The 13,538-nt window shown below is 37.9% G+C and overlaps 1 protein-coding gene across 6 annotated transcripts in view; it reads left to right on the top strand.

The window, feature by feature from the left end:
• CACNB2 (calcium voltage-gated channel auxiliary subunit beta 2) overlaps window positions 1-8,952 on the top strand; it is a 240,308-nt gene extending 231,356 nt beyond the window's left edge. For 2 of the 6 annotated variants that reach the window (XM_041486770.1, XM_041486787.1), the window contains 4 exons: window positions 1,078-1,229; window positions 1,957-2,052; window positions 3,329-3,514; window positions 8,067-8,952. In XM_041486770.1, the coding sequence (XP_041342704.1) occupies window positions 1,078-1,229; window positions 1,957-2,052; window positions 3,329-3,514; window positions 8,067-8,558 (926 nt within the window). In that variant the 3' untranslated portion in view covers window positions 8,559-8,952. Of the gene's footprint in view, window positions 1-1,077; window positions 1,230-1,956; window positions 2,053-3,328; window positions 3,515-4,937; window positions 4,982-8,066 lie in introns of all 6 variants that reach the window. The other 4 variants (XM_041486795.1, XM_041486805.1, XM_041486814.1 and 1 more) reach the window with 4 other exon arrangements.
• Window positions 8,953-13,538: the final 4,586 nt, after the last annotated feature.

The following is a 13,538-nucleotide window of genomic DNA, read 5'->3' as shown; positions in this document are numbered from 1 at the left end:
TTGACCTTTAAGTCTCTGTTTGTTATCTTCTAATATTTTCTTTGAATGGGCTGGATATCTAATCTGGTTTTGGTTCATGAAGCATGCACAACCTTTAAAGGGAAACCTATATGAATTAAGCTTCTGTGGCCCAATGACTTTCTTTATAGACTTGCATAAATCACCCAACTTCTCTAATTCCTCTGTGAAATCAGCCAATAGCAAGATGTGAGCAGGAAAATGTGATTTCATTTTAAAGATGATTTTGGTATTATAAGATGTAGTTTTGTTTCACTGGGGAATGAAGACAGTTTCTACACCACTTGTGAAAGCGGATGCAGCCCATCTGTCTTGAAGAGGTTTGCCCTGGAAAGTACTGCCAGTCAGGCAGGGTGCTGAGGAGCTGGGAGCATGACTACCAGATAAAAAGATTATTTTCCTCTGGGAAAATCAGGTTTCCACAGCTCCTGAGATTGTCAGGAGGATATCATAGCATTATTTGGATTATTCAGTTATTTTCTCTTATAAAAGTGTTTTACACATGATAGCCAAATTTTTAACATGGTACCATACTGAGGCCAGTAGAACAAAACCTGTTTTCCTGAGCTTTGATAAGTTGAAGTAAATAGGAAAACAGTAGTTCCTATAGTGTAACAATCAGTACTTCCTAAAGCCTATCTCAGGCACTCCAGCTTGAGCAAACTGGTTACTGGGTAAGAATGAAGTCTGAGCTGCCATTATTTACATGTAGCAGATTTGTGGCATATTGAGGTTGCCGTTTGATGCAGCAAGCGTTTGTGCCCCTTTTTCTTATATACATGGTCTGGGGTCATGCCAGGAGGTGTTATCAGTATCTGCAGCCTAGAATAGCAGGAATTGGTGAGGCAGGGAGGCAGGCAGTGCCTCAAGGGCAGCAAAGCGGGGGTGAAACGCCCTCATTAACGCTGTATTCATTACCCTGCTGCGCCTGGGATGTGCAGGGTAACAGCAATTCCTGCAACCAGAGAAGGAGCAACACACCACTCTGCTATACTGCCACATTTGTTAAAGCTAATCACCTCTTAGTATTTTCTCTAACTCTTATTTTCTACTTTGCAGCTGAAGTTCAAAGTGAAATTGAACGGATTTTTGAATTGGCCAGGACACTGCAGTTGGTAGTGCTTGATGCTGATACCATTAATCACCCAGCTCAACTGAGCAAAACCTCTCTGGCTCCCATTATAGTATACGTAAAGATTTCTTCTCCTAAGGTAAATATTTTAGATACCTTCATGTTCTTTCTGATTTTTTGGGTTAGTTGTTTTTTTGTTGTTGTTGTTGTTTTTTTTTTTTAGGTTTAGAGCTATATATTGTTACTGCTTCCCTTTGGATAGTGAACCATTAATGATCAAAAAAGTATCTGAGCTCTAGTGTTAACCAAAACCTGTTTTGGAAAAGATTATGTGGGTCCAATGAGTTTTTAAATTGGAATTGCATTTTCAGTATCAATTACATAAGTAGTGCTCATGGTTTGTTAAATCAAAATAATATGGAAATGAAAGAATGATTTTCACTGAATGAGTATCAGACTGATTGCTAAACTTTAACATCTGATAATATACACTTTCACTGTGTGTAAAAAAATGCACAGACCTTGTGAAGAGGCATTTGAAAGAGAAAAATGAATTTATGGGAAGAGCACTCAGGAAATCGACTTTAAAAATTCAACTTAGAAAAAAACAAAACCAGAAGCAACAGAAAAAAGGCAGGAGTGCAACTTTTTAGTGCTTGTAAAAAGGAAAGGAGATATTTGGGTGTAAATGAAAATTAGTTTATTTCCCTCCCTGGAAGAGGGAACACAGGAAATGTTCTTGAAGCCAGCAAATTAAGAATTTGCTCTGCTCATGTGAGCTGTTTCAAATGAAAACATTTTAAGTGGTTATATATGTATATTAAGTCTGAGTCTGCTCACTTTTTTTAATGTCTTATTTTTCACAGGTTTTACAGAGGTTGATAAAATCTCGAGGGAAATCTCAGGCCAAACACCTTAATGTTCAGATGGTAGCAGCTGATAAACTGGCACAGTGTCCTCCTGTGAGTTACTGTTAATTTATGTCTTCTCTCAAAAAGGTGCCTTTCTTTTCAAGCACGATGTTAATTACATAATTTTCGGGAATGTTTGCCCTCTTCTGGCCATATTTAACTATTGCTTTTTGCAGAACACCCCCTGAGGTCTCAGGGCTCCGCTTTAGGGTGCAGGGGAGAAAGAATCCTAGTCAGAATCAGTTATTAGGATGTGTGCTGGTACAGTCAGTGCTTCAGTAAACTGAACATTTGCTTTGCTTGCTAAGTTTTAGGGAGTTACTGATTGAAAAATGAACCCTCTCAGTGACTGTCCTTTATCTCTGGTAGTTTAGAGCTCCTCTGGGGCATCTGTCAGCATGGCCCACCACTGCTAATCTTCCTGGTCAGGGATTTGCCAAAGAGCTGAATGGTACTGCATAGCTGACAGCTCTGCAGCTCTTCTTCAGATGTGCACTGAAGCAAATTCTCTCAATTTCCACCTATAAAGTGGAGGTGATGACACCCCAAGTGTGCTTTAAACCTGGCATGCATGGCTGCCTGCATACTCAGCTGCCAAGTGTATGGGTAAGGAACCAGAAGATGGGAGTACAGTTCAGTTGCAAATATAATTTGCCATAGTTACGGAGCTGAGTGAAGGGAATGTCTTCATCTTTTAAGTTCAAGCATCTCAGTTAAGCAATGCTTAGGTCTCCAGGAAGTCAGTGAAGAGTGCTGGAGTCCTGCATAGGCCCTCAAAGCTGCCTTCTGCTCCCTGACCAGAGTGGAAATAGATAAAAATCACCTCCTCACTTTAGGAGACTAAAATTAGACTGTGTGACTAATCTCTTACCTAATATTTGTATGACACTTGGAAACTGAATGATCTGTATTCTTATCGTTGTTAGTTATTGGTCTTAGTTTACCTTAGTTTTCTCTTAGTTATTCTACAAGGGGACCGAATCCCTTTCTTGCCATCCCATTTTTTCCATAGTTAATTGTTCAATATTTATCCCTTCTTTCTGTGTATTTAAGATTTGTTCAAGCTGCATCTTCCTGTCTTCTTTGACTGTTTGTGCATTACTATGTGGAAGTCTCAAGGCCTTGCTTTAGCAAATGTAATATTAGTGCTAGTTATGATTATCATCTTTTGTATCAACTGCATTCAGAAAAAACAAACAAACAAAAAAACCCTAAAATAAGTACTAAAAATGTAGTTAATTTTTGATTCATGGAAAGCATGATCAATGTCTCTAGCTGATCTCCCTTTACCTGGTGATTATTGTCACTAAAACCTTTTCTTTATCAGGAAATGTTTGATGTAATTCTTGATGAGAACCAGCTTGAAGATGCTTGTGAGCACCTTGCTGACTATCTGGAAGCCTACTGGAAGGCCACACATCCACCTAGCAGCAATCCTCCTAACCAGCTTCTCACTCGCACACTTGCAACAGCCACTCTTCCTATTAGCCCGGGTCCAAATATTAATTTACAGGTACAGTTTTTATGCCATCTCTTCTTTTTCTTCTGTCAACTTCTTCTCCTTCCAAAGCACAGAGTTAGGCTGATACTAGAATATGCTGAATATGTTTTCCTGTTTTTGATAGATTGAAAGCTTTTTCAGCAGACATTCACCCATTTTCAGTATAAAATGCAAGCCTGTTACTTTCATTGCTGTTGTATTCATAGTAGCATGTGTTTGTGTATTGGCTAGGGGGCTGGTTTTGATTCCAAGGACTAAGCTGGCCTGACTGAAAACATATGATGTGAAATGGAATACTTCAGGTTTTATTGTGCCCAGGACACCGCTGTGCCAGTAATATGTGTACCAGCCACAAGCATTTTTATAGCTGGCCATGTGTAATCCAATCAGAGAAATAAAGCTGGGCTAAGACTGGGCACATTCCAGCCTCTGGTAACTCCCTGACTGATGGGCACACTATGGCTAACAGGCAAATCCCGGCCCCAGAGGCCCTGCATGACAAACTGGGTTATGTACAGGGCAGATCCACAAATGTTTGAGGGAAATCTGTTCCAGTCTTCCCACAGGCTGTAGAGTTGTAGAGGTTGAGGATGACTGACTGTATTAGTAAAGACTCAAGGTCAAAGTGGCCCTTCCAGTGTTTCCTTTGTTCTTTTATTTATTGGCCATTGCTGTGAAAAGTACAGACTTCCTTGAAGCCAAACCCTTATGTCAAATCCAAGTCCCACTGCACCGCACGTTGTGCAGGAAGACCTTGAGAGAGGCTCTACGTTCTGAACAGCAAGGACACTCTCCAGTGAGTTGGCAAAAGGAGGCTTTATTCTTCCCTCTGCACTGATGTGCCTGTTGATATGGGCATATTATGTCCCCTCTCTTCTCCTTTGACTTTTGATTTGTGTCATTTTATTGAGGTGTTCAGCATAAGGAGATGGTTTCCTGTGGATATGTGTTGCCTGATATGAAATGAAGTGTTTGAACTGCTTCACTACTTTATTATAAGTAGTGAGTGACTCCTTGAGGCTGAGAAGTACACAGAAGGGGATAAAATAGATCTGTCCCAGATCAAATAAAGGCTACATCTAAATTTCTACCTCAGTTCAATATGTGCCCATAAATTACATACATATGCAAGTTACAATTCATAACTTTGGCTAAGAAAAACACTTCCTTTTAGAAAATCAAAGGAAAAAAATGTATCTTCACCCAAGTTAAAATGCAAATAGTTGTGCTCTTTTTTTATGGTTTTGCAAAACAAGTTTTTGTGTCAAATAATTTATTTCTCATTAGAAAACCACAGACTTGACAGGTTTGTTCTTTAACAAGAAACATTTCTTTAGCCATTTTGAAGGGTATCTCCTTCTCTTGCTTTCAGATATGGTTGCAGGAAAAGAGACTGTAAGCTATAGCTCATTTCTGCCTTTTTTTCTGTCCTCAGAGCTGAAACACCTTGAAAAAATTGTGAGCTGGAAGAATTTCTGAGTATGAAATTCAGTATTGTTGTGTGCAGCCTTGCTAGATAAACTTTCTTTGCTTTGTAAACTTCTAAATCATTTTGCTCAAGTTTTTTTTATGCTTTTTGAGTGTGGATTTATAGCTCACATACTCATTGTATTAACCACATTCTCTGGAGGAACTATGCAGAGTTTTAATAACACTTCTCTGAATGCTGTGCTGTCTCCTTACAAACTAACAGATTTTTATTTTAAGGACTAAAAATTATGGTGTATTTGCAGTTTCAAAGTTTGTTTGTAGGTCTACTAATACAGAAGTGTGAGTCAACAGGGGTCCCTTATGGAACATAAAACCTATCTGTTCCTTTGGTTTCGTTTTCCTACGATACATCTTCAGCTGACATCTCAAACCTGAGCTTGTCATTGCCTTGGCACAGAATGGGTCTGTTTTTTAATGATGGTGGCTGAACCCATTCTTTCAATATTGTTAAGACCCTCTATTTAGGGAATTTAAAGTCTATGCCTGTGCTGTATTTCTGGACTGCTCTACAGGGAAAAGCCACCAGTTGTTTGGTCTGGGAGAGCCACGTCTGCACTGTAGAGCATTGGAGTCATCCTCCCCTGGGGCCAATGCAGTGCTCCCTTGCCATGAAACATATTTTGGGTTTGTGGTTTTTAAGTCCCCAGTGTACATTGTAAGGAGGGATTTGTGTTGCCAGCTGCCAAAGTGGCATTTTTACAGCATGAAGCTGCCTGTGTGCATTGCATGAGGTGCTTGACGGCGTGAGGCATCCTGGGACAGTTTGAAATTAATTAGGCAAAGACCTACGCAAAGACATTGTGTCTGTTTTGAGGGAGAGCTTCGGAAAAAACTTGTATGGAAATTGTTGGCTAACTCCAAAAGGACTGGAGCAACCTCACACACATATGGTGCAGGTGATCAGGGACCACTGGAAATAAGGAGCAAGGCAAATTCACTCAGTGGACAAAGGTTTCTCTGTCCTCTTTCAACACTGTATAAACTTCTTTCCAAGAACCCCTACTTCTCTGAAAGTACAAACTGAGTACTGAAAAAGGATTATCTCAAGCTTTTTCTATTTTAGACAAAAAAAACCTTAAGAAATTGGGTTATAAAATTCCTGCACTGAAGAATCTATTCCAAATCAGAGCCCGAATTTGGTTATGAGCCAAAAAGCCGGACTCTAATCCAGAATCAGACATTACCTGTTCAGTGTCGCTGTAATATTTAATAAAACTTGCTGTCAATGAATTTGCCCATAAATCCCAGCAGCCCTAACACTATTCTGAAATTGCAGGTATTGGTTCTAAATTTATTCATTGTTTCTTCACATGTGCTCATCACAGCACAGAAGATGCATCTGAGTTTGTAAAAGCAGCAGTGTTTCCAATGCAGGTTCAAATTTTACATTTGTTCTCAAACCACAGCAGTGACAGATTTTATTTGTTGTGATTATATACAGGTACTTGCATTTCACCACATGAGAACTGTAGGGTTTCACATATATACTACGTTTATGTGCCTTAAAACCAGTCATGGTGGTGAACTGATGAAAATTGTGTTTCCACATGCAAAGCAGGCATGTTTCTGCTTTGGACTCTTTTGCTTTTCTCTTAATTTCATTTACAATTCCCCTCTGTTGAGTCACTTCATTTCACCTTGAACAGATCTATTCATGTTTACAATTATTATATTCTTTTGTGGCAAATCGGAATCATCTTGAGAATCACAAAAGCAAGAACAAATAAGAAATTTGACTGCTATCCTGTTACTTTGTTCTCATCTGTGCCGTTTGTTTCGAATTAGAAACACAGCTCATCTCTCAGATGTTTACATAATAAAATGTAGTCTTAGAAAATTAAGATTTGTCAAATTTACCAAATTGCTGATTTGAAATATGCTGCTTTTTATAAGTTTCTGATTAAATACAGATTATTTTCCTTTCCAGTTTCCTGTAATTTTACTTTTTGGGTTGCTAGGAAACCCACCTGCCAGGATCTGTGGCTGAAGGACAACATTTCCTCCTTCCCCTAGCTCTTTTCCACAAAACAGAAATCAGAAAGAAGATATGTCCATGAACTGCCCTGGGGGCAATCCGTATTTTTAGACAACTCTGAACATAGAAGGGCAAACTTAAGACTAACTTTGGTATTCAGAACAGTCTCACAAACAAATGCCTGTATAACTCTGGTTAAATGTCCATTAATTTTGTGGCAGCAGAGCAATAAAAGCAGGTTAATGTAATGAAACCCCCAGATGAGGTAAATAATGCCACTTGTTCATTTTGCAGTGATTTCAAAGCATTTATGCGGGTGAAGAGTAGGTTTATTGCCTGGTAATTTTTATTTCGGTCTTTTAATAGCAGTGGTGTGTTAGGAAATTTTGTATGTGATAATATCACTCTCCTCCTGCTTTTCTTGGCAATGGGCTGTATTCTCGAGCTCTTAAAATTATGAGGTCAATGTTTAATTTTTTATTACCAAGAAGAAATGAAATTATTGCTGAGAAAACAGAAGGTCAGTGATACTATTAGTATCATAATACAAACTTTATTCATACCAGATTCAATTGCATTTTTTTTCCTTAAAAAAAAAGTTCCTCTGTAAGAGCCAAGGTTTTGTACTTTGGTTCTTTGCTGGAATCCACCTCCTCAGCCCTCTAAAATCACTTTCCCATAGCAGCTGTTGCCAGACACGCATCTGTAAACTCTCAGCTGATATATGCCCTCTCCTGGCTGGTATCTCCTCTCAATTTTTCTGCAGTTTGTCCTGTTTCTGCATGCTCTCTTTTTCTTTGGAGGGTGGTGAAAATTATTGCTAACTGGAGTAGTCAGAAACATCACAAGAAATGAGAAAGTGCCACAGAATAACCCAAGTGCCACCCTAAATTCTGATGAGAGTAAAAAGAATTGTTTGTATTATAATACTGAATTTTCAGAAAAAGTGGAATACTAATGGTTTCTTTCCTAGTTTAGATTCAAAGTGGATTGTTTTGTACTTGAAATTTTATTGGTTTCATAGTACTTTCTAGTTGAATTTGATATTGGGGGAAGTTTTCCATGTGAACCTCATGACCTTACTGCTGGTTCTGGTAGCAGGGATCTCAAGGAGACCAGAGGAATGACCATTCGGTCCCTGAGCGCAGCGGTTCCCACATTGAAGAGGAAGCAAGGGTCGAACCCACCAAGAAATCCCAGCACCGCTCTTCCTCCAGCCAGCACCACAACCATCGCAGTGGTGGCAGAGGCCTTCACAGGCAAGAAACTTTTGACTCAGAAACACAAGACAGCAGAGATTCAGCTTACGTAGAGCCAAAGGAGGACTACTCACATGAGCATGGTGACCACTATGATTCTCACAGGGATCATAATCACAGAGACGAGTCCCATGGGATCAGTGAACACAGACACAGAGAGTCCCGGCATCGCTCAAAGGAGAGGGACCGCGAGCAGGACCACAATGAATGCAACAAACAGCGCAGTCGTCATAAATCAAGGGACCAATATTGTGACAAGGATGGGGAAGTGATATCCAAAAAACGTAACGATGCAGGAGAGTGGAACAGGGATGTTTACATCCGTCAGTAACTTTTGCCTCTGGCAGTCTTGTGTTTCTTTGAAGTCTTGTAACAATGCCCCTTGAAAATATCTTGGGTTCTTCTTTGCAGAACATATGGTATCCTTCTGTATGCTGATTTGTATTGCTGTTGCTTGCATAGCAATAGCATGAAATAGAATATTCATATACTTATTTTTTTTTGGTTAGTGCTATATGAATTAGTGTAGTACAACTGAAGAGTTCCTGATGTTGTACTATGACATTTTTCAAGCTGTTTTTGGTAGCTGCCACTTGAACAATATCTGTTGCCATCAAGGTGTTGTTAGTGCTTTTTTAAAAAAAAGGTACATTTGATGTTTAATAACTTCCCATGTATTCAGCAAGCCAGGATCAGCACATAAAAAAAATCTAAAACTTTTTGTCTGCTCTGATTTTTAATTTGTATGCACTTGATTTGCGTATTGATTTAAGCACCACTCTGTTGCTTGTACCTCTGGTGGTCTCCGTATGAAGACAGAATTCAGTCTTGCCTTACACACAGGGGATCATGGAGTCAAAATCTATTTTCTATGTACTGGTACTGTGTACTGTATATACAGTTTATAAATGTTATTTCTGCAGACACCTTCTTACTATATAAGTTTGATCACACTGTTTTAGAGTCCTAATGCCAAGTCAGCAGATTTGCTTTTGAATTACTGGCAACTGGAACTAGCGTCACTTAGGAAATCTGTAACAGTGTTCAATCTAAATACTTTTTCTTCTGTAGCAGAAAGCTTATACTTATTGTAAATACGGATGAGTGCTTGAGATAAAGGGTGTAACTCTTATAACTTACGCTGTCCTTGCAAACCAAATTTTACATTTTAAAGTTACAGTAAAGATAATGAACTTACCATGATAAATTATTCTTCTCTGTTCAGGTCACAATATTGCAATGGGCACAGCTTAATTTTTGTTCTACTGTCAGTAAACAGAGCACACATGTTGGAGGTGTGTATGTGAGTGGGTGGGTGGTGGATTGATGTTCGTGTGCGTGTGCACGTTAGGCAGCAAACTGTGAGAATCTACTGAAGAAAACAAAGGTTACTCAAAAGCCCAAAAAGTCTATTTCTACATTCTGTCTCTTAATTTAAAAATCCAAATTGCATTCAGGGAATATGAGGGAATTTACTGACCCAGGTAATTGGGAAAGCATAAATCTGCTGGCTCTTTGTTGAGACTTCAGGAGAGTAAAAACAGGCAAATATTACTGTGAGTTTCACTGGAAATGTAAAATCTTTGTGTTTTAGAGTATTTGTTTCAGTAAGAAAAGTTTACACAGCTTGTGGAGAGTTATTTTGTCGGAAAATAAATTTTTGTAGCTTCTCCACTTTTTCTACACTTGCCAATTCTCTGCATTCCCACTCTGAAGCCAGCTCATTGCTTTTCCTTCACCAAAGCTGTTGTGCTGCTGATGAGAGCATAGAAAAATGACTGTGACTCTGTTAGGAGCTTTCTAGAGAAAATGCATTGAAATCAAAGGGAGTGAACACAGTTTGTTTTGCACTGAACACCTGTTGCACTGGTAAGTGGGGGGAAATTCTCTATTATTTTTGACTCCAGGTTCCATACCCTTGCCTAGTGTAAAAGCTGTTCTGCATCACATGTAGTCTTTGTAGTACTTATATTAATGAAATACTTTTTGTATTTCGCTGTAAATAGCACATTATATAAAGACTGTAGTGTGATAATAATTAGTTTAGCTGGAAGTTCTTTTTATTTATTACTTCAATTCTGAGAATATCAGCATTGCCTGATTTTGAATATCATTTTAGTGAAATGGATAAGATATATGGCAGGTGCATGCTTTCTCCAGTCTCCTAGCCCAGCATCCAAGAAGTTTGCTTAAACATTCTCTACCCTTCCTCTCCTACCCCTCGCCCTGATGCTTTATAAGCATTTTTACAACAAACTAAGAGTGGGAAATTCTGCTGTCAGTTATCTGGCCATTCCTCCCAGTGCTGCTGACTGTGGTGGTAATTCAAGGGTAGGTTTTGGCTCAAAGCATGAACTGTGGGGAACACAAGAAAAAAGGTTATTTTTCTAGAAATGAAATTCTCATCATTTTCTAAGCATCACTAAATGGCTTTGTAGAGAAAGGAAGAATTGGTAAGTAGATCTGTTGTATTGCTAAATGGATATAGAAGAGTACATAAACTGGTTTTTGATACAAGAGAATTTTCAGGGTATCTGTAAAAAATGGCATTAAAAGACTGTTGTTTGAATCATATCAGATCACATGTAAGTAAGAAGAAAATTATTGTCTTGCTCTGTATAGCCTGGCTTTAGCTAATTTACCAGCTGCAGTAAATGGTGTTGCTCCCTGCAACTCATGACAACTATGTCATCTAAGAAGTGATTTCACTTCAATACCTTGAATATTTTGTTCTTTTTTTGTTGGGTTTATGGTTGGGTGTGCGGTTTTTTGCTTTGTTTGTTTGTTTTTTTTTACTTTTGCTCCAGAGAGTTGTTTATTTTTCAGCTTTCTTAAAGTATTTTTTAAGGAATGTTTGGCAGAATTTCAAAGCACTGAGTAGTAGTATATGAAAACTATGACATAGGCAGTTGTGTATAGACAAATAAATGAGAAAATAAAGAGCATAGTCCAAGCCCTAGTATTTAAGTATTGATTAATGGAGTATAAACATAAAAAAACCCAAATCCAACTGGTCATAGAATTGTGTTTTATATAGTGCTGCTATTTATGTATATACAACATACTAACAAACACGTATATTTCTTAGGCAGACTCACTGAATAGGTTTTATTAGCTGAGATACTTTTTTTCAGTTTCTGTTTTAAGAGTGACAAATCATTTGTAATGTGAGCTTGTACTACATATGTTGCACAATACCACCTGCCTGCTGAGCACTACTTTGAAAAGCACTTTAACAGAGTTATGTCATAAGAAGCTTTAAAAATACTCCAAGTGGAGGACATATCAAAGATTATTGTGATGAAATGTCTTTGCAAAGTTTTGCCATTAGAAGGTTTAATACTGGTTGCATTAGGATACTAATGAGTTCATACTTCTGTATCTGGTTTCATGGGTTTTGAATCTGAGAAATGGTAGGGGTCCCAGTGAGCTCCAGAGTCTTATGGATTTGTGGTAAAAAACAACCTGTAAAATTTCCATTCAAATGAACTAAAAAGATCATAAAACCAGTGAAACAGAAGGAAAGGGAGGAAGATAAAATAGTTAAGTGATATGTAATCTGGGCAGCTCAACTCTGTATTTTTCTAAAGAATTTCAGTATATGGAAGGAATGGGATGCATTTCAAAATCTGCATGTATATGTTAGATGTTAACCTTATTTTTATGTGTTTTTTCAAATGACTATACATCAGTGCTGAGTAGCCTTAGTCTATTCTTTACCAGTTGTCTAGTGTCACACAGATGTCATGGAAGAAAGAATTATCTTCCAGAGGGACTGGAAGGAGGTGACAGTAAAAGTCTCCAGACCTGCTAAGGGACAGGACAGTGGGGAGGAATAAGCAAACCAGTTTGTGCACAAAGGCAGCATCAGTACCAGTTATATGCTGAAAATACTGTTTTTTGCTAAACTGATCTATAAATTACTGCCTAGAATTTAAAGAATTATTCTAGAATGGTCATGAATTCATATTCTGTGTCTGGCATCAAGAGGTCAGGATTTTAAGAGTTCCATAGTTTTTGCTTCTCAAGGAATTCTCATAAGGCTCTGGACTTATTTAATGAAGATCAGTTCTAAAGCCACAAAGAGTTTCAGTGGAGCACCTCTTTTCACAGAAATCTGTATACTCTTAGCCTATAGCCCTTATTATAAATGGAGGATAAGGAAATGAAATTCCACTCACTGAACCCTGAATAAAGGGAGAAGCCCATTTTTACTTCTCCCTGCATAGCTGGTTACTCGCAGTTCCTGCCCAGATCTAATACACTGCCCCTTAATACTTTGTCTTTTATGAATCTGTTAGCAATTACCATTTTTAATCTCTGTTGGTTTGTAAAGTCATTCTCATGTTCTGGGACACCTGCAAAGGTTTTAGTGGGGTCCATTATCATTCCCTCAGCTGGAATGAAGTGAGTGGTCCGACTGCTTTTAATCAATGGATGTTCAAAGGAAAAGAGCTGGTGTAAACCACCCCCTGTGTTTGTTAGTTACTAAAGCCTCTTCAAAAGATATTTTGATTTGTGGTTACATTTGACCTCTGATTGCTTTAAAACATCAGGCTGAAAGATGTTTTCCAAATGTTTTTGTCTTTAATTCTATTCCATCCATAAAAATTGAGCGCATTGCAAAAAACTTTATTAAAAAGTCTAAAGAGAGAAATTATTTTTCAGAGTGTAATATAACATTTCTAGTGTACATTTACTTATATTTATTATTTTATTGCAGATCTTTCACCAAAATCTTCATTCTTCTGTCATCTGTAAAAAATGTGGATGCCATTTTTACTGTGAATGTTTTTAATCAAATGTTATTCAGTCAATTTTATTGCTTGGCAATTTGTCTGTAATTTATTTCCCCGCTTTTATATAACAAACTATTACATATGAGCTTACAGTAGTTTTATAGACAGTTTCTTTTTATAACTTACCACCCTAGAAATGTATTCCTACGCAGCCCCAGAAAAGGTTTATATCAGATATAAGAGATTAAGCAGGTTCTTTTAACTCATCCATATTCTCATTTCTTCATTTACTCTTGCTACTTTTATCTATCATGCATACCTACTCTGCAATGAATTCTAGCAGTAGAAAATTGGATTTTCTCATAAACTTTTTATTCATGAACAATCAAACATAAAACCAAGGTTCTTTATATTTTAAACTACCCACTCTAAAGTAATTTCTTGACTGATCACCTTCACCAGCCCATTCCTTAAGAAGCATATGAAATGCTGTGATCCAAAAAATTGGTGCATTCCATGACACTGAAACAAGAAAAAGCAGTATTATAATTTCATAATATATGAGGCTGCCT

Source organism: Pyrgilauda ruficollis, unplaced genomic scaffold (genome assembly GCF_017590135.1).
Source record: "Pyrgilauda ruficollis isolate IOZ18807 unplaced genomic scaffold, ASM1759013v1 scaffold12, whole genome shotgun sequence".
Taxonomy (NCBI): Eukaryota; Metazoa; Chordata; class Aves; order Passeriformes; family Passeridae; genus Pyrgilauda; species Pyrgilauda ruficollis.
Note: the sequence above shows the minus strand (reverse complement) of the source record. Positions and strands in the feature narration are given on the sequence as shown.